The 20,419-nt window shown below is 46.0% G+C and overlaps 1 protein-coding gene across 30 annotated transcripts in view; it reads right to left on the minus strand.

Moving 5' to 3' along the window:
• Positions 1 to 4,753: 4,753 nt before the first annotated feature.
• The window catches only part of SEPTIN6 (septin 6), a 62,857-nt gene continuing 47,191 nt past the window's right edge, over positions 4,754 to 20,419 (minus strand). For 6 of the 30 annotated variants that reach the window (XM_070605831.1, XM_070605830.1, XM_070605835.1 and 3 more), the window contains 4 exons: positions 17,848 to 17,980; positions 15,541 to 15,731; positions 12,826 to 12,870; positions 5,971 to 9,062 (listed from right to left, as the gene is read on the minus strand). In XM_070605831.1, coding sequence (XP_070461932.1) covers positions 12,867 to 12,870; positions 15,541 to 15,731; positions 17,848 to 17,980 — 328 coding nt within the window. In that variant the 3' untranslated portion in view covers positions 5,971 to 9,062; positions 12,826 to 12,866. Of the gene's footprint in view, positions 9,063 to 12,825; positions 12,871 to 14,185; positions 14,513 to 15,540; positions 15,732 to 17,847; positions 17,981 to 20,419 lie in introns of those variants that run through there. The other 24 variants (XM_070605828.1, XM_070605827.1, XM_070605825.1 and 21 more) reach the window with 6 other exon arrangements.

Here is a 20,419-nt window from a genome sequence, read left to right on the forward strand (position 1 = left end):
CTTGGAGCCTACATTTTAAGCTGATTTGTTATACTGTTGGATTAATTTCAGCCTAAGCTGCCAACCTTCATGGAAATCTGCATTGTAATCAATACACATCTTTCCTAGAAAAATATTTGAGAAAATAAAAACTACTTCCCCTCAGCTTAGATGGAAATTTTTCCATCACATAGGAACAAAAAATTGCAACCTGACTTTTGAACTTGGGTTACAAAATGAAAGTCAGGCCATTTGCTCTGTAACAGCCATAACTGGATTCCATTTGTAACTCCCACTATGGAATAAAGAGTTTCACCTCTAGAAAACAAAACAAAAATTTGCATGATTCTCCATGACCTTCTTTCCCTGGTAATCCTTCTGATTGAAAAATCCCTCAGCCAACCTCTCTCACCCCATTCCCTGCTCAGAAGTCACAGATGATTTCTCAGTGAGCAGGAATTGAAACCGCTAAGCAGAAGTAGATTATCTGAATAATGGTTGAAGAGAAGTGGAGGAGGGAGTGATGATAAAGGTGGCCATTGTAACCCTAAAACAATCCAGAAACCTCCTGTAGTCTCCATCCTCCTCCCCTCCATCATCTTTCTCTATTCTAACACAGGCTCTTGCCACTGCCTTTACACTACACACACACACACACACACACACACACACACACACACACACACGCTGACAGCTCTGAGCTTCCTTCTCTGCCTTTTCTTACTGGGGAGTCAATGAGTGATGAAAGGAGGAAAACCTGCAGCCTGGCTAAGCACCACCCCCATAAACTATCCCAGAAATTAGATCACCAAAAGTTCTTGGCCAGACTGCTCTGCACTACAATATCCTCTTGAGGAATGTTTACTAGTGGATTTAAAAGCAGTAGCTAGGAGCTCCCACTGGCCAAATCTTGGTAATTTTAGCACCAAAATTATTAGAACGATAATGAACTACTGAAAAAATAGGAAGCCATAAGTCCACAGTGACACTAAGTAGATAAGGAAATAATCAGGGAGAAGGGAGGGCCTTTGCTTACAAAAGAATACGATGTGCTGACTGGTAAATACGAAGGGACTGCTGGAGTTGGAAAATCATCATTTTGTAAATTGGTTCCGGCAAGAATTATAAATAGATGTTAAATCTAGGGGAAATTTTTGATGAGGAGTAGGATATTTGCAAGGACTTATAGTTTCTCCCCACAGATTGTTTATTAGTAACAAAGAAGAAAAAAGCCTCCAGCAATTATGTAGTGGAGAAATTGGGCAAGACCTTGACCTAAAATGAAAACAATCTATTTTTTTTTAAAGATTGGCACCTGAGCTAACAACTGTTGTCAATCTTCTTTTTCTTTTCTTTCTGCTTTTTCTCCCCAAATCCCCCAGTACATAGTTGTATATTTTAGTTGTGGGTCCTTCTAGTTGTGGCACGTGGGACACTACCTCAGCGTGGCCTGATGAGCCATGTCCGCGCCCAGGATACGAACCAGAGAAACCCTGGACCGCCGCAGCGGAGTGCGCAAACTTAACCACTCGGCTACTGAGCCAGCCCCGAAAACAATCTATTTTTTAAATGGGACTTCAAAAATATCAATGTCATAAAAGACAAAGAAAGGCTGTTCCAGATTAAAGGAGACTAAAGAGACAGGATACAATGTGATCCTAGAGCAAATCTTAAACGGCAAGAAAAAAATGCAATAAAGCATATTATCCAATAGGTTAAAGTATTCTAACAATGTTAAATTTACAGAAGTTAACTGTCTGTGGTTATGTAAGAGAACAGCCTTATTATAGGAAATACCCACTGGAATATTTATAGGTAAAGGGCCATGATACATGCAAATTACCTTCAAATGATTTAGAAAAACTATGTCTGTCTATCTCTGTATACACACACACACACACACAGAGAAAGGGCCTGAATGGGGCAAAATGTTATCAATTGGTGAATCTGAGTCAAGAGCATGTGGGTATACTTTGTACAATTCTTATAACTTAATTTCAAAATTAAATGTTTGAAAAGTGCAATAGCTCCCTACATTGGTGAAGAATCTCAATCTAGCGATCTCTTAATCACTTTTTCTTGTGTGTCCAGCACTTTCCCGGACTCCCTGGAGGGCTGTGAATGATGTTCCTACCCTTAGAAAGCTTTACATCTCTTGAGGAGGGAAGCAGAAAATAATATAAAAGTTCAACTAGGAAGTTCAAAAATGGAGAAGAGATCAGGATAGGTGGATGGAGTCAAGATAGGCTTCAGGGAGAAGGTGCATCCTGAGCCTGGAAGTCAGGGTTTAAATCAGTAGAGGATATTTTGGACAATGTCAATAAGTAGTTTGTGTAACTCAGGGAGAGGCCTGTGCAGAGACTGAAGGGACTGGAACAGAGACTGGTTATTAGGAAGTATTGGAAAATATGGTTGAGTAGATAAGATAGGGCCAGTGTGTAAGTTCCTCAAGAGCAGTGTCTAAGTAGATCTCATGCAATAGTGTCTCCCATAGCACAGGGCACTGGGCCAAACCCACGGGAAGTGTTAAATATACCCTTATCATTTGATTAAGGAAACATAATTTAAGCCCAAAACCAAGATAAGGAGTTTGTCCCTAATCCTATACATAACAGATATACGTATAATTTTTATAGGTATTGAGCCCAGGGCAGGGACTTTGAGAGGTAGCGCAGGACCTGGATGGACACCGATGGAAGGTAGGTCCAGGTGGCAAAGCGACTGTGAAGTATTACTGTTCTAATGCGGAACTCTTTCCAGGGGTGGCCACATTTTAACACAATGGCCTTGCAAGAAAGCTGCGCTTATCGCAAAAGATGAATCTCCTGAATGAGGACCTTTCAAAAAGGAGAGGACACTGCTTTACCTCAGTGCTGACAATGGGAGCCCCGGTTGCTTGGCCTTTTTGAAGGTATCAGAGGCCCAGCTCTCTCCCTAGAAGCAGTTGGTATTCTCTCACCTTCTCAGCAAGGCCCCAGGAGCAGGCTTTCACCGCCACAGCAGGCCCCTGCCCCCACATACGCTCTAGCGAAACTGTATGCAAATTTTAATCAAACCCATTCTCCCCCCTAATTTGCATTAAAACTTCAGACATTTGTCTTCATTTCTGATTTCTTTTGATCGGCCAGTCAGTTCTAACACCTTTAGTCTCGATGATGCATCCACCAGCACTAAAATGCATCAGAGGTAGGGTCAGCAAACTATGGCCCTCAGGCCAAATCTGGCCCTCAGGCCAAATCTCGTCCCACCGCCTGTATTTGTGTGACCCTTCATGCTAAGAATGGTTTTTACATTTTTTTAATGGTTGAAAAAAACCAAAAGAATAATCATTCAAGACATGTGAAAATGAAATTCACATATGATTTTCAAATCTCAGTGTCCATAAATAAAGGTTTATTGGCACACAACCACTCTCATGCTTTTACATATTACCTATGGCTGCTTTTGTGCTATAGTAAGAGTTGAATAGTTGCAGAAACTATATGGCCCACAAAGCCTAAAATATTTACCAGCTTGCCCTTTACAGAAAAAAATTTCTGACCCCTGACCTAGAGCAATGGTGCTCAACATGGGGCGATTTTGCCCTCCAGGAGACTTTTGGCAATGTCTGGAGTCATTTTTGGTTGTTACAATTGGGGTGGTGTGCTACTGACATCTAGTGGGTAGAGATGAACCAATGCACAGGCCAACCTCCAAAACAAAAAATTATCTGGCTTCAAATGTCAGTAGTGCTGAAGTTGGGAAACCAACCGTGAATTAGAGGAATCTAAGATACTTCTAGTAAAGGGGAAGTTTCATCCTTAATAAGCGATACTGTTTGTTGAGCACCCAGCTCTTTAATTTACGTTAGCTCATGTAGCCTTCACAATCACCCTGCAAGGGAGTTACTGATATTCTCTTTTTACAGAGAAGTTTTTAACTCAACTTGCCCCACAACACACACGCCTAGTAAGACTCTCTGCGTTCTGAGCCTGTATTTTTCCGCACCTCAGTGCCTACCGCTGCTCAGTGACGTCACAGGCGATGGTTGGCTCGCTCGGCTGCCCCCTAGTGTTCGAGCTGCGCAGATGCAGGCCAGAGTTGTTTCTCTGGGACTTTTTCAGAGGCCTCCAGGCCTCCGTACGCAGAGGATACGGACCACTCTCCTGTCTCCAGCATCTGGCCATTCGGGAAATGAAGCCGAGGGAAGGAAACCCCACCTTGACCGCAACTATAATTATGAAAACTGATCACACTCCCTCTTGTCCACTTTAATGCTGGGGGCTGGGGCGGGGCAGGAGGCTTCCCTTTCTGGCAGACCCAGGACACAAAATACTATTTGCTATCTGTAGAATGCTTTTCGAGTCATAAAGAACAGTTGTATCAATGAATTTTCGCGATGCTCACACCACAGGATTAAATGAGAGAAGACACGCAGCATAGAGCTCTTTTTCTCTCGGAATTTAAAACTCACCCAAATCTTGTTCTGTAGGATCTGGCACTCCACTTCCTCCAACTATTATCTTAGATGATAATGAGCTCAAGGGATCAGTTAAATCTATGCTAATAGAAGAAAAGCAGAGGACTTCCTGTCCACCCTCCAGCCCGCCCCATGGGAATTTCAGACCCAGATGGAGGAAGGGGGAGGGCACCGCAGCACACCTGGGAAGATTGCATATGGGCTGATCGCACCCTCCTGAGCCCCTCAAGTCACCCACTTGGAAGGCAACCACCCACTCCTCCTACGGCAAACCCTGAGGATCACCTAATGATTTAAGATCAGATCACACAGCCATTGAGCATTTCTTTGAATTTTATTGAAAATTGACATGGACATTAGAAAGGTATCAAGCGAAACAGTGCTGGTTTCGGGATGTTTCTCCTGGCGAATGAAAGCCCCGAAGGGCCAGTGACTGGTCACACCTTTGAGCAAAAAGAACAAAGGAGAAGAAAGGAAAAACAAACACAGATTCTGGAAAACATGCAAAGAGGCTCTCTCAAGAGACTGGACAGTGGAATGGCGATGTTCATAAGGATATATGGGAATGGACACACTCATATGGTATTTTGATGCAAGTTAAACCAGTGAATTCAAGGCAGATTTATCAACATCAAAGCTCTCCCTCCAAATCCCAGGTTGAGCAGAAACTTCTCTCAAAACCCCAACTGGCCTCGGAAGGTTGCACGGAGTAACTTTGCTCTCACTAAGCTTAAACCCCCCTCTCGTCTCTCCCTTCTCCACCTGAGTGTTAGTGGATCCGTTTTCCCCTTGCTGGGGTTCTGCAGGAGGTCTGTGAATTCTGAAGATACAAACGTCACTTGACTTTCTCTTCCAAATTCAGAAATGTTTAATAGTGGCCGTAGACAGTCAACCCAGTGAACCGGAGAATTGGTGTTTAAAAAGAAAAACAGAAAACTCAAACGAAAACTTGTGAACAGCACTTCCACACCCACAGCTGAGGTCTCCTGCCCCAGTCACTTACACTCGGGTGAGTCGTCCTGCAGTTGTCTCTCTGAGGTTACATTTGGTCCATTCTCCAGCTCTGACGGTTCTTTTCCTGCCTTGTTAGGTTAGGACAAGACACTTCTATTTAAAATACCATGTAAGTCAGGAGAGAGCTTCTTGCCTGGACACAGGGACACATGAAAACTTGTTGAGTATGTGGTGTGTGTGTGTGTGTGTGTGCACGCAGTTGGGGGGGAGGGGATTGGTTGATTTCTGGTTTGAAACAATATGGAACCCTAACTCTTCTATAATGGCAGTCTTCTCCTTTAGACTTAGTGCAGCTGCTGAAGACAAGATTAAAAAAAGCTGGAGAGGGAGAGAGAAAGAGAAAGAAAACATGAAATTAGCCAAAGAGAAAGGACATTCAAAGGAAGACAGGGCAAGGGGAGTGGGCAGTGTGAGGTAGCAAAGACTATACTTGCAGAAGACAGGTTAGAAATGGGCTCACTGACGACCATCACCATTGGGAAATCTGCGGAGAAGGTTTTAAGAACACGACACACAGGTTTAAAGCTTCTTGTTTTAATTAAAAACAAGCACATATTAACAGCCACGGGTAAATGCCAAATGATTAAGACAAAGAAACAAAAACAAAAACAAAAGTGATCTGCCCTGCAGCTGGGAACAGCAAACTTCTTGGCTTAAGAGAAATGGGGGCTCTGTGTGTGTGTGTGTGTGTGTGTGTGTGTGTGTGTACACATGGGGATTTTTCAGGAAAGCCGTTCTATTCCAGTTTGGGAAAATAAAAGCACAGACCATTTCTAATGACTGGTTTTGTTTCACCGGAAGTAAACAGAGTACTTAGGATATTTTTTAAAAATAGTAACAATTGTACTAATTAAAAAGCCTTTTCACTGAAGGAGAAAAATCTTTCTGTCTACACTGAGGAAAGCCACCCAATAAAATAAGCATTTCAATTCTTTTAATAGCCTTGGTTGACTTTCTAAGGATCTCATGTTCACTCACAGGTTAGATTTTTGTCTACCAAACTTCCTTGATTACAAGGCTCCTCTAGGACACTGTTAAACATATGCATGCCTGGGCCCCATTCCAGACTTCCAGGAAAGCTGACGGGCTAACAGGTGCCTGGTGACTCCTATCGTCAGCAGAAACGCTCAGTTCAGGAGCTGGCCTGGAGTCTTCGGCTGTGCCCGCCCCTCCCCACTCATTCCCAGGTATTTTTCTATAGGAACAAACCCCTCAAAGGCCCTCTAATACTAACTACTCTCTTTCTCCGACCATCAAAAGACCTTGTCTCCAGGAACATATATGCACAGATTGGATCCATTTGTGAAATAGATCGGAGTAGGACAGACTTCGTGAACCTAACCTGGCTTTTGCCACAAAACAGCACGGGGACTTCCGGCAAGTCCCTTCACTTCTCTGGGCTTCAATTTCCTCTTCCGAAAAAAGTGGGTCATATCTGTTCTACAGACCAAATTTCTCCCTTAATACAAAATTCCTGCCTAGTCCCTGAAGGTCTCTCGAAGGCTGGTGGCTCTCATTCTTTTGAAGTTTACAGAGCGCCTCAAGCCTCAAGTAGTTAATCTGCAAACAAATGCAAATGAGGGGGCCTAATTGTAATGCTAATAATTATTCGGGGGGGGGGGGATGGAGACCAGTTGGTTGTTTAAGTTTGGGATTCTTGGGAAGCAGCAGAGAAACTGGCCATAGAAACATCAAAACTGCAAATAAGATGCCTTGCTCAAGGAGACCTGACAGCCCAAACTTAGCATCTTTCTGAGCTACTAGCTGAGTAGCCATGTTTGTTTTTTAAACCTCCAAGCACAGGGTCTCCTAAAATGCTGCACTCTGAGACTTGGATTTTCTCAAGAAACTAGCTTGTGCTTCGGCAGCATCACTTGCTTCTGGCCGTTAACCAATCAGCGACTCCCCAAACAATATATCTCATCAAAACTGCCCTCTTGCTTTGCCAACAAGAAAAGATAAAGTGTGTGCATGTCTGCTGTGCATTCTTTATACTTTTCGCTTCCTATTATTATCTATTGTTGAAGAGAGAAACCCCCTCCCCATTCTCAATGCTTCAAAAAGGCCTGAAAATTTGGCTTAGCCTCGTTGGTGCGTTTTGAAAGAAAGTGACCAAAAAAACCTCAAAGAAATAAAAAAGAAGAAGCTCATGGTCAGCGCCAGTGGGACTGGGAGGCAGAACTCAAAAGAAGTGGGGCTTGAAGGGAAAGTATGTGGCAGGGGCTGGGGGCTCGGCTGCCTGGCACCCCAAAGGAAAGCTGTCGGTTAAAATAAGAACCTTGGCTTAAAAGGCTAAGTGGAGTCCAGTCCAGCTGTAGCGGGGAATACTATTCAGTACACAGCCATGGATTACTGCAAAGGAAGGGCAGAGAAACGGCATGTTAGCCACAGATCATCGCCAGGTCACCTCCAGCTCTCCCTCTCTACTGGCCAAACACCACAGGCCACTGTGCCTCGTGGCCCTGACAATGGGGGGCTCTCTACTTCAAAGGGGTTCCCAAAGCCACTATCGAATGGGCCCCATTATAAAAACTAGGGCTGGAAGATTTTTAAAATATCAAATCCTCAGCCTGGAGGTAAAGGTGGGGACCTTTCAAGGTACAACACCTTGTTTCTCCTCTCCAGCTGATGCTCTCACCTCTTCTTACTGGCGGACACGTGCAAAATGCAGATGAAAACTCATCATCACATTTACCAATTAAACAGACTGGAAGGCTCATCAGAGCAAAACTGAAAACACCGACTCTTTGACTGCTCAGTGGGGCAGTTTATGACGTGGGATTATCACACCTGCTGTTGGCCCTGCCTCACTGGGATGGTGTGGAGCCCAAAGAGAAATTACAGAGGAGATGCCGAGACATCTCAGAAGATTTCCAGAAGTCTACCATTCAAGACACTAGGCTGGTAATAACAGTCAGGTTTATTCTCCCTTCTGAATCTGTGGGGTACCCAGAATTATAAAGAGGGGAAACTTATGCCATTTTCTTCAGCAGTGGTATCTTCTGGGAAGGGCTTGGAGTAAATAAACTCATTCCAGATTTTTAACACAGCTTGAGTGCAGCTACTTTGAGTGAATCAAAACTGGAAAGGGCTGGGATGGGTGGCCCGAAGGAAAAGTTACCACAGGATCTCCTTTTGAGCCCTCTGAGAAGGGGCTGCGGCTCCTGTCCGGGGGAGTGCTGTCAGGGAAGCCCCGTGCCCGGGTGCAGGAGCCTGAAGGGGAAAGCCCTGCCGACTGGTGCTTACCCAGCCGTGGTGGATGCAGATACCTTAGGGAGACAAGCAGCAATAAGGGTTCAAACGGGCAAGCTGGTGGTGGCAAGTAGCAGATGGGAGCCCTGAATGTCTTACAGTCTGGCAAAGATGGGGGGCAGTGGCTGGGGGTGCTGGGAGGGGAACTGGGATGCACAATGCATCTCCAAACCATGTGGCTGCTGGCTTCTTGACCAGAGGCCAGGCGCCATCCTCAGACTCTCAGGCTTCTATAAACCTTGGCAGGAAGAGACAGGAGGACACGGGTTGTGTGCCCCCCACACGTGTTAAAGGGGAATTAGAGAAAGGGAGGCCCGGCTCTGTTGCGCAGGAAAAGGGTGTCTACAGGAAGCCCAAACTGAAAATGAAAAGAGAAGTTGGGTTAATGAATGGATGGATTAATGTACAAAAAAAAAAAAAGGTTAGAAGAAAATTGTTTAAGTAGTGATGACTAATGGGTAAATTAGAATACAGCCATGTTAGATGGTCTAAGGTCTTATCGCATTGGCTGCTGGGAACATGCTTTTTCTCTCATACGCCCACACACACCTCTGAGTGGTAGCAGTGGTGGCATCAGCTAGCAAACTAATCAACAGCCACAAGAATACTTTTCCTCTCTTCTTAATTACTAGGTCCTTTCTAACATTCCCCTATCCAGACGCTTTGTGGAGGATCACCTTCAACAAATCTCCAGGTGGCCTCAGGCCACTGGATAGAGTGCCAGGCTCTCAGCCACTGATTGCCTTGTCCCATAGGGAAAGCGGAGGGGGCTGAGGTTTTACTTCAGGTAGCCCTGGAGCAGTCCCAATCACCTAATGGTATCCTGAAGCAAGATCTGCGTGAGAAGGGCCTGGGGATGGTTGCTGGGCTCCGCACTAGGGTCCAGACCACAGCTACATGAAAATCTGAACTATGGAAATCCGCTATTGGTTTGCAGTCACGTAGCACTTTGACCCTTCTCCCATTTAAACTTCACGCCTGGGATACAAATAGGGCAAGTAGTTATCCATTCCCATTCGACTGAGAAGCACAGAGAAGCCAACTGACTTGCCCATGGTCACAAAGAAAGAGTCGCAGCCAGGATCAGAACCCACATCCCTTGGCTGTTTAATTGAGACTCTTTCCATCACCCCGCAGTGTCCCTGAGAACTCCTTGCCTGTGGATCTTAGCCCCTGTTTTTTACCTGAAGAATATATTTATCTCATTAAATAAAGACTATTAGATATTTGGGAGGGATAATTAAAAGCACATGCATATGTGAGTATGTTTGTACAGTCACTTCCTCAGAGTGAATACATCCACACACCTACACACACACACACACACAATCATGTGAATAGCAATTTATACCAGGAATCAGGAGTTCTGCGTTCTTGTTCCAATTCTGCCACTAACTCACTGGGTGATCCTTGGTAAGTCTCTGAAATTCCCTGCTCCTCCATTTACTCATCTTAAAAACTGAAGAGTATTCTCTCCTTCTCTACCTCACAGGACTGTTGTAAGGTGAAAATGAGGTATCATATGGAAAACTGCTTTGAAGCGTAGTCAAATGTTATACAAATGCTCACCTCTTATTTTATGCTTTGTCTACTTGTTTGGGGAAGAGACCTGACCAACAGTGCACCAGCCTATGTTCTGGGCTTCATGGGGGGCTCATATATTTTGTTATGTGTATACTGTGCAGCCCTCCAAGGGTCAAGGGACCAGTAACCATTAAGATATGGTATCTGCAACTATGTACAGGTCACAGAGGAATTTCTCTTACAACTGCACACAGCTGCCAGTAGTGCCTCGAGCAATTTCAAACCAGTGAGGAACAGCAAGCCTGGCTCCGCCTGCTCTCCGGTTAATGAGGGGTGGCCTTTGTGATCCACCCCTGGAATGAGGGCTTTGCGGAGGGGACGGGTTGTTTTTGCTGCTTTCAGATCCCCGGGAGCCAGGGCCTCCCTCCTCTGTTTGGTTTGGAACTGCTTTTGTGGTCTGCTGGGGAGAAGCCTGCCAGGAAAACCCAACCTCCTTGGGGCTGAGGTTGGCTGTTCCCGCTGTTTGCCAATTGCCTCTCGCTTGTAAAGTATGGCTTTAATTACAGTTTTGCCAGAATTCATTTTAGTAACGGCCACTAACAATGATTTACTCAGGGAAACCTGAACCAAATTGTGTCAAACTACGTGCACTGACACCTGAATTAACTAACTGAAATCTAACTTACCAGGATACATCTGTCTTGCTCTCCTCACTGAAAATGGGAGAACAAAGAAAACACACATGAACTGAGCTCAGACAGGTGTCAGAAACTTTGCCAGGCGCTGGGACTACAGCAGTGGGCAGACACTGGGAATTCAGTCTTCCCAAATGGAAATCTGCTGTTCGATTCAAGTCAATGAACACGGGCTCCAAGACTTGCCTTGAAGCCAGACAATAAATCATTTCATTGTTCTTTTAGGGTTGTTTCCTTTGGCTCAATTTCACGGGCCTTATGTTTCAGAAGCCTCTACGGACTTCCTCCTCGGGATTTGCTTGAAAGTAGGATGTTTTGCCAGCTGCCCAAGGTCCCCAGTGCAATCGCTGGAGCAATCAGTTCGCTGATTAACAGCAGGCTTTCCATTTAAATCATAAACTACATTGGTGAGTGGAGAGAAGTCATCTTAATATTTTATATTCCCTGATCCAAACAAACCAAATGTAAAAGGCATTTATGAGACAACAGGGGTATTCTGAACACCAACTAGAAATTTTATGTTAACGAATTGTTAATTTTGTAGGTGTGATAATGGTGGCATTGTGATTACAATTTTTTTAAGAGTCATTATCTCTTAGAGATACATGCTAAAGTGTTTACAGATGAAATGATAGGGGTTTTGCTCTACAATAATCCAGCAGGTTTGGGGTAATAGACGAAACAGGATTGGCCATATGTTGATAGCTGTTTGGGGGCTGGGTTGTGGGTCCACGGGGCTGCATTGTTGCTAGACTCTCCTCTTTTGTTCCGGTTTGAAAGTTTCTATGGTAAAGTTTTTAAAATAGTAATAAGCCTAATTATGTTAAATTAAAAATATTTATGTTCCTTCTCCACCCACCACCTGGGTCTAGCAGAATAAATAGAAGGTGCTTAGGGGGCCGCCCTGTGGCCAAATGGTTAAGTTCACACGCTCTGCTTTGGAGTCCCAGCGTTTCACCGGTTCGGATCCTGGGCGCGGACCCAGCACCACTCATGAGGCCATGCTGAGGCAGCGTCCCACATAGCACAACCAGAAGGACCCACAACTAGAATATACAAGTATGTACTGGGGGCCTTTGAGGAGAAGAAGAAGAAAAAAGATTGGCAACAGATGTTAGCTCAAGGCCAATCTTTAAAAAAACAGAAAAGAAGGTGCTCGGTCATTGCTCTAATCAACCTATAAACTATGTGACGTCAGGGGCTGCTTTCTTCACTTCTCTAGACACAACACCTAGCCCTCAGGAATCCATTTTACCAAAGGTGACCTGCTTATCTCCTTCTCAAAGGTGTTCATAAAGCTGATACTCGTAGAATTAAATGTAAGGAATTCTCTATAATATCTGAGAGCTCTTCGTTTTCTCTCACTTTTATGATGGGTTTGGGGGGTTACATAGCCAAAGGAAATTTGAGACTTGAACCCCTCAGATAAGAAACAGCCACCAGAGGTAAACAGGGAAGCAAGTTTCTGTTGGCTCAGAACATTCTCAAACCTGGGGGTCATATTGACTGAGACATTGCAAGACAGGGCTTGTAACCCCAACAACTTCCCTAATCACTACTGTTTAATTAATTTTGAAAGTAATGATTAAGGCTCTTTAAGGAAAAAATGGTCAAAACTGAAAGCTCCAATACTGATCACAGGATCCGGCTATGCTACCCAGCTGTTCTGGCAGCAAGTCTAAAAACACCCCCCTTTTAATCAGGCAGGCAAACGTTCCACATGTACACTGGAAACCACACCAGACTATTTCTTAATATTGTAAGTCACAAGAGGAAACCAGTTGGGACCACAAAGCAGCTTCTTGTATGATTAGATATGTGTGTTGGCAGGGGAGGGGGCAGGGTTTGGGGAGAGGTGTTCTAAAGCCACTGCCAGTTCTATTTAGAGTTAATAAAGCTTACCAGGACCCTGGGTCTCATGCAGCATGCAGCAAACAGCAGAGTTAACTGTAAAACAGTAAGAGCTGATGAAGATGGAGCGAGCTTGAGGAGAAATCAAATGTTATGAGTTGACACAAACAATGAAGAGTTAGAGGTCAAAGGAGATTAGGAGGAGTGGGGAGGGGAAGAGGGCGAGATGGGCTAGAGGGACCCCCTAGAACACTGGTACTCCTTCTTAACCTCTTGAAGGGCAGCCAAAGGACATTCTGACTGTGTGACTCTATTAGATCCAATCGTCATCTCTTAAGAAGGAATGCTACTGTCACCACTTCTACCCTCAAAACCCACCACCACCATCATCACTATGGGAGCAGAGTGGCACAGATCTAATGATGGGGTTTCCAGAAGTTAGCTAACCGTTTGTGGAATTACATAAAAAGCCCAGGCCTGGAGCCACTTATACATCTGGAAGTATGGAAGAGGACAGTCTATTTTGTCAGGCCCTTATTGCTCACATGAGGTGCCACATGCCAGCAAAGTTTTCGCCCATCTCAGAATTGGGAAAGGGTGTCATCGCCAATCCCAAATAACCCTGGAGACTGGAGAGAGGTGTCTCCTTATGTAGGGTCTTCTGCCTGGGGTGACGGGGGAGGGTCAGTTAATTTGAGGCGACTAGGAGAAAGCCTGATCTGAGAGGAACTTCCACTGAACATCTGAAGGGGGTATATTTATAGTTCAGTGTCAGTGGGCTCTGAACAAATGAATCTCAAGCAAGGCTGTGAAACTTCCCTGGGGATTGAGTTAACAAATACCACAGGACTATGAAGGCAGCGGGTTAGAGCTAGAAGACAAATTTAGATTTTTCTAATCTTAAAAATAGGAATCCAGGGCTGGCCTGGTGGTGTAGTGTTTAGGTTCATGTGCACTCTGCTTTGGCGGCCCGGGGTTTGCTGGTTCAGATCCGGGTGCAGACCTGCACACCGCTTATCAAGCCATGCTGTGGTGGCATCTCACATACAAAATATGGGAAGATTGGCACAGATGTTAGCTCAGCAACAATCTTCCTCAAGCAAAAAGAGAAGGATTGGCAACAGATGTTAGCTCAAGGCCAATCTTCCTCACAAAAAAAAAAGAAAGAAAATCCATTTCTGCTGGTGCAACTAACACATCATGACAGATTGGTTAACATACAGTGTGTCCAAAGGGGCTTTTTTTCTGGCTAGTTGAACTTTATCCATCAAGTAATACCCAAAAAAGTTAATTAGTCAGTGAATTTGACATACTATAGTGTTAGGATTCCGTAACAAAAATCTCTGAACTAATTGGTGGAAATGTTCAAATTGTACTTTTGAATAAAGAATAATCGGATTGCAAAACTGAGTGCCTTCAAATATAAAATATTTTAATATTGTACAAAAGTCACTATTTTATTCCTAAGTGATAAGCCAGACACAGAGGAAAGGAAGATATTTCCTCCTTCTGGCAAATATCCAATACTTGAGTCCAGGAACAAGCGGCTAAGAGCAGAAGGCATTGACCATGGACATCTTTTGGGTCCTCAGGCCCCTTTAATAAGGACATTGCCTAACACTCCACCTGAGGGCTCCTCGAGTCACACTGCTCAAACCACTATAGAGCACAGGGGACCATGGGATGTTTTCCTGGTGTTGTATAGGTCTCATCGGAAATGCTTTTCTCTGCTCTGGTTCTAGGATGAGGAATGGGTAACGTCAGCAAGCAAAGCCTGGGTTTAGATTGGGGTTATTGACCTACATGGTAACCAGGAGCCATGCTATCTTGCCTTACCAAATACCAGAGGACACAGATGGATTGTAAACCCTAGGTTGAGAATGGGGCACACGGAGTATACAGTCATTCCTCAGTATCTGCGGAGGGATTGGTTTCAGGACCTTCCCACCCAACCCCTGCGGATACAAAACTCCGGGGACGCTCAAGTCCCTTAGTCTGCTCTCCGTATCCGTGGGTTTGGAATCCTCAGATTCAACTAATCTCGCACGATCCGCAAATGTGGAACCCGTGGATATGGAGGGCCAGCTGTTCTAGCATCTGAGGGTTCCCCACCAAGTTCTCAGCACTCCAGGCCCAGGACAACTAAGCAGCCAAGAAGGAGGGACAGAGAAGAGGTGGGTGGTCAGGACTGGGCTGCAGCCTTCAGCATCTGTTGGATGCCACTAGTGAGAACTGAGGCAGGATGACGGTTGGCCTCCAGGCACAGAGGTGAACACCCCAGTTATAGGATGAGCAAGCAGGCCTGTAAGCCGGGTCAGCCCCAACCTCTCCAGGAGAAAGAGGGCGCCCAGAGGCTTCTGCTAAGGCTCTCTCTTTCTCCCACTACTCTCTATCTGCCCTTCTTTTTGTTCATCTCTTTCTTGTAACTGCAGCTTCTCATTGTTTCCTCCCTTCTTCTTCCTACTCTCACACTTCTTTTGCTTTCCCTCTCCTTTCCCTTCCTCTCCTATCTCAAGGTTGCAGGACATTCCTAAGTGGCGGAACAGAGGGGCTAGGCCTCTGGGACCACACCCCTCCCCTACTCTCAGTTTCCCCAACTCAGGGAATCCGAAGGTCTCATGGGGCTGCTGAGACCAGTTATAGGTAGCCAAATGAGTCTATCAGCCCGCAGCTCACCTCTGGTCCCCGGCCCTTAGCCTCCAGGCCCTGCCCTGAGGGGATGAGCAGGAGGAGGAAGCCGCTACCCCAGAGCAGCCTACCACTTACTTTTTCTTCTCTTTGTCTCTTTTCAGAGTCTGTGAGCCTCCGGCCTGGGAGCCCTGGGACTGGAGCAGCTCGGCTGCTGTCTTTCTCTGTTTGAAAGCATTCACTTCATCATCCAGGGATTTCTTCTTATCCTCCAGCTTCTTCTTCTCGTCCTGGTGTAGTTTCTTCAGACGGTCAAACTTCTCATGCAGCTGGCAGGGAAGCACAAGGAGTTTGAGGAGAGGTCCTCGCGAGCAGCTCCCAGCTGAGCCGAGCCCAGGGCGGGTGGGGACTGGCAGGGTCGTAACCCTGCAGGACCCTGGGACCTTAGGGGACATTTCTGCCAGGGACAGTTACGACGGCATCAAAGGGCACCAAGTTCTGGATAGTTCTCTTCTCCTGCCATTTTATTTCCAAGTTCCTGTTACTGAATATGGTCATGGCACCGTGCATTCTGCTTCATCAAATGTTTTATTTAAAAGAGGTACCACACATGGTTCACAGTAATATCGATGACAATAGCATAACGTTTATTGAGTGCTTATTTTAGGCCAGGCACTGACTTTTATAAGCAGTTTATAGGTATGAACTCATTTAATTGTCACAACAATCCTATGAGGTAGGTTCTGTTATTATCTTCACTTTATGAGGAAACAGAAGGTCAGAGAAGTTAAGGAATTTGCCCAAGGTCAATCCATTCTTTAGAAGATTCTATAATGAAATCTCCCAATATGAAAGGAGCACCTGCCTTTTCTTATCCCCTCCAATCAGGAAGGCTCACTATGGATCACAGAGCAAACTTCAGCAATGCCAAAGCCGGTCAAAGAAAATACTTGTCCCTGGACACAGAAGGAGAGAAGAGAATTCCATACAATGGAATGAGTGCAGACACCTTGGCCAAAGGGAGGCTGAGCTAGCCATGAAGAGAGCCAGAGACCCAAAGGAGAACAGCAAGAATATTCTGGCATGCCATCGTGGTAAGGGATCAGAGAGCAAGGGGTCTATAGGTGGTGATAAACTAGCCTGAATAGTAAGAGCAGACAAGCATAATTTCACTCTCTTTTGGGGACTCACGAGGGAGCTTAGGATTCCGCAGCCCTTGCAGTGCACCATGAAGGAGATCAGGTCTCCGGGTCCTATAGGGATTTGGGACTGTCACTTAGTAGGGAGTGGTGTGTGACAGACTTGCTGTGGAAACCAGCTGTAACTAGTCACTTGGGGCAGGGTGGTGGGAGCTCGGCCGGTCACTTGCTTTAACCTGGCTTCCCTTCATTGGCCTTTCATTCATTTATGTTTGAGATCCCCTCAGCTCTCCTCCTAAAAGTCCTGGGTGACATTTTTCTTTTGAAAAGTGAAACTGAAGTAAAACCAATACCGTCACCACAGGCTTTGGTGATAACCCTAGAGAGTCATAGCAGACCGAAGGAGGAAGAGACGGGAAATGAAGTGCTTCCCTTCTTATGGGTTTCAAGGCCTAGAGAGGTGAAGCAGTTGTTGACGTGACCAAACTGTAGCTGAGGCCACTTAATTGGGCAGCAGTGAGCAAACTGGTAGGGGTACCCGGGAGCCAAGGCGATGGTTAGAGGACCAACTGCACTTGATGAGACATGGCTCAAGTAATGAAAACCCCAGACAGACCATCAAACCTTAGTTTAAAAACTTGCTAGAGCCACACAGCTGTTTCTTTAAGGATAAAATGAAATGGAACAGAATATCCAAGTGAATGGAGAAATGCTCCAGCTGTCACTGGCTTAGGTTTCAGCAAGGTCCCCAAGACTGTCTGGGACCATCTTTCCCCGTGGCCATCACAGAAGGGAGGATGGGGCAGGACAGCCAAGAAAGTGATCAACTGTCCCTACTGAGCTCCGAACTCCCAGGAAGAGGGAAAAGAATTAGCCTGCACCTGACCTCGAGGGGCTGTGTCAGGTCTTGACTTTTGAGCAGCACTGCCAATAGAAATTTCTTTGGCGATGGAAATGTTCTATATCTGTGCTGTCCAATAGGCACAGTGTCCGATAGCCACTAGTCACACGAGGATTGAGTATTTGAAATGTGGCTGATGCAACTGAGGAACTGAGTTTTAAATCTTATTTAAATTTAATTAATTTAAATTTAAATAGTCACATGAGCTAGTGGCTACCAAAGGGGACAGCGCAGCTCCAGAGAATTAAGTAACAGAAAGAGAAAACATCCTGGCACTGAGGAATGAGGGAGCAAGAAGTCACAGATCTGGAAGCACTCTGTGCCAGCCAAGGCAGGGCTTCACATGCGGTGCCCATTCCTGCCTGGAGGCTGCAAGACTCCAGCCCAGAAGCCCCCCTCTCTTACCTCTTTCTCTGCCTCTTTGAGTTCAGCTTCTTTCTCTTTGACTCTCTGGACGAACATCTGTCTCATCTCCTCTTCTTTTTTCTGGAGCTCTCCTAGGAACTCATTCCTTTTAGCCTCATACGTCTCCTGTAAACTGCGAACATGGTCAGGTTACTTCCCCTGCCTTCAGAATGGCTCCCATTTGATGAAAACTGGCCCCAATGATGCTCCCTGTGTTCCCCCATCCTCCCTTCCCCAATTCTGGGAGAGGTGCAAAAACAGAACCACAAAGCTGTGGGCAGCTGGCTTGGCATGTGACAGCAGGGTCATGGGGCTACTTGAAGGGGATGGGGTGGCCCTGGTGAAATGGAGAAATATTTGGAACTGGGAGTGGCTTAGGACATCTGCTTCTATACCCTCTTTTTACAGATGAAGCCATAGGTCCAGAGAGGTGAGGTGACTTGCTCAAGACCACACAGCTAGTTAGAGGCAGAGCGGGGACAAGAAACTGGATCGCTTGTCTCTTAATCTGGGTCCTCCCACTGCACTGTGCTGCCAGTTCCTGGCTCTGAAACTGATCACATTAATGAATGAACTATTTCAATAAACACTTGATTAGACTCCACCATGTGCTAGGCACAGGACTAAGTGACACTGTGCTAGTCTCTCAACATCTAGAGCCAACAGCCACTGTGCCTGCCATCAAGGCATTCACAGTCTCCTGGGAGATGCCTGGGCTAAGTCTCTGTACCCCCAGCCTGAACTTAGTTTTAGAGAAATAGGAGTTGGCCTGGTGAAGAGGAGGAACTGTGCTCCGATGAGGGGAGCAGGTGGAAAGGCGCGTGTGAAGAGAGAATGGCATGCCTGGGGAGGCAGGCACAGTCCGACATGGCTGGAGAGTGTCGTGTAGGCTGTGGAGTAGTGGGAGATGAGTTTATCCACTGCAGGGTTCTAAGTAGAAGGACTGACTTGATCCAATTTGAAAATGAGCAAGGCCACTCTGGCTGTTGCGTGAAGGACAGACTTTGCAACAATCCAAGTAAGAAATGACAGGGTCTTACTTTTAATGTTAAGGAAATGGGGGACAGGGAATGTGGGAGAATACTAAGGGAGGCAGAACTCCCAGGACTTGGGAGGAGTCAAAGATGATGCCTGGTTTTTGGCTTGGGTAACCAGGTGGATGGCGGTACCATGAACCGTGACAGGGAACACTGGAGAAAGAGTCTGTTTAAGAAGGAAGAAGATGACTTAAATTTTAGACAGCCTGAGTTCAGGTACGTCCTCTCTGGGAGGTCTGAGTGCAAGTATCCAGTATGCAGTTGGATCAATGGGGTCAGAGGTCAAATGTAAGATTTTAGCTTGGGAGTCATCTAGGTGGTATTAGAGCTGTGAGAGTAGAAAGAACCAGTGTGAAGAGAAGAGAGAGGGAAAGGAGCAGGGCCCTAGGAAAGAATCCTGGGGCATATCAACATTCAAAGGAGTACGCTGAAGGAAATGAGCCTGCCAATGAGGCTGAGAAGCAGCACTGAGAGAGATAGGAGTAAAACCAGCCAGACCAGTGTCAGAAAAGCCAAAGGCAGAGAGAACTTCAGGGAACAGGCAGCGGGGAAGACCATCAAACGCTGAGATCAAAAAAGATGGGACTCAGAAGGCACACTGCGATTGGCTTTGAGTGTGTGATTGCTGAGCTTGGACAGAGGTGTTTCAGTGGAGTGGTGGGGGCAGAAGCCAGTAAATACACAACAACTCTTTCTCCTTCCCGTCAGAGCCAAACTTCTGGACAGGGATAGGCTGGCGAGGAGGAGCAGTTAAGGGAGAGTTTCTTTAGGATGAGAATGTTTGCACGCAATATGGAAAGGAGCCAGCAGAGGCGCGCAGAGGGTGAAGACGCAGGTAACGGAGGTTTTCAGGGATGGAGCAGGAGGAGGGGAGGGGACTAGATGAACAGTAGAGGCACACCTCTTCCTCCACAGATGCAGATTAAAGCTGTCGGAGGGGAAGGACAAAGCTAAGGGAGTGCCCACCAGAAAGGCAAGCATGCCCTCCTCCAGCCTCAGGAGCTCCAGTGGCCCCGTCCCTGCCTGTCTATGAAGGGAAACGAGTCTGCCCCTCTGGAACCAGGCAGCCCCAGAAGACTGGCTATGCTCTGCCCTCAGGCTGGCTTTCTGCTGTGAACAGGAACTGTTGGATCTCAGAGGCCTTTTGAAAGCCTTCTTAGCCCACAAGCGTCCTCCTCACTTGCTTATCGAAGCCTAACATTCCCTGAAAGGAGATTGAGCGGCAACAAAGTGCGCCACATGGTGCTTTAAAATGTGGGCTTATGTCACACTTCAGGCATACAAATCAGACACTTATACCTGGCGTACCGCCCATATCAGCACAGTAAACTGCTTTCAGAAACCTTCTTCTTCTCGGAAAGCACCTTAGATTCTGACTTGAGAAGTATGTCAGTGATTATTAACATCCTGTGGTCAAAACAAAGCTCGCACTTGAATGCAAACACTAAGGCCAGTGAATGAAGAGGCTCAAGTTCATCAATACCTGTGCGGTGACTGCTGCCTGGTCCCGCCTGATTTTGATAATGGGGAGGAGG

Source organism: Equus przewalskii, chromosome X (genome assembly GCF_037783145.1).
Source record: "Equus przewalskii isolate Varuska chromosome X, EquPr2, whole genome shotgun sequence".
Lineage (NCBI taxonomy): Eukaryota > Metazoa > Chordata > Mammalia > Perissodactyla > Equidae > Equus > Equus przewalskii.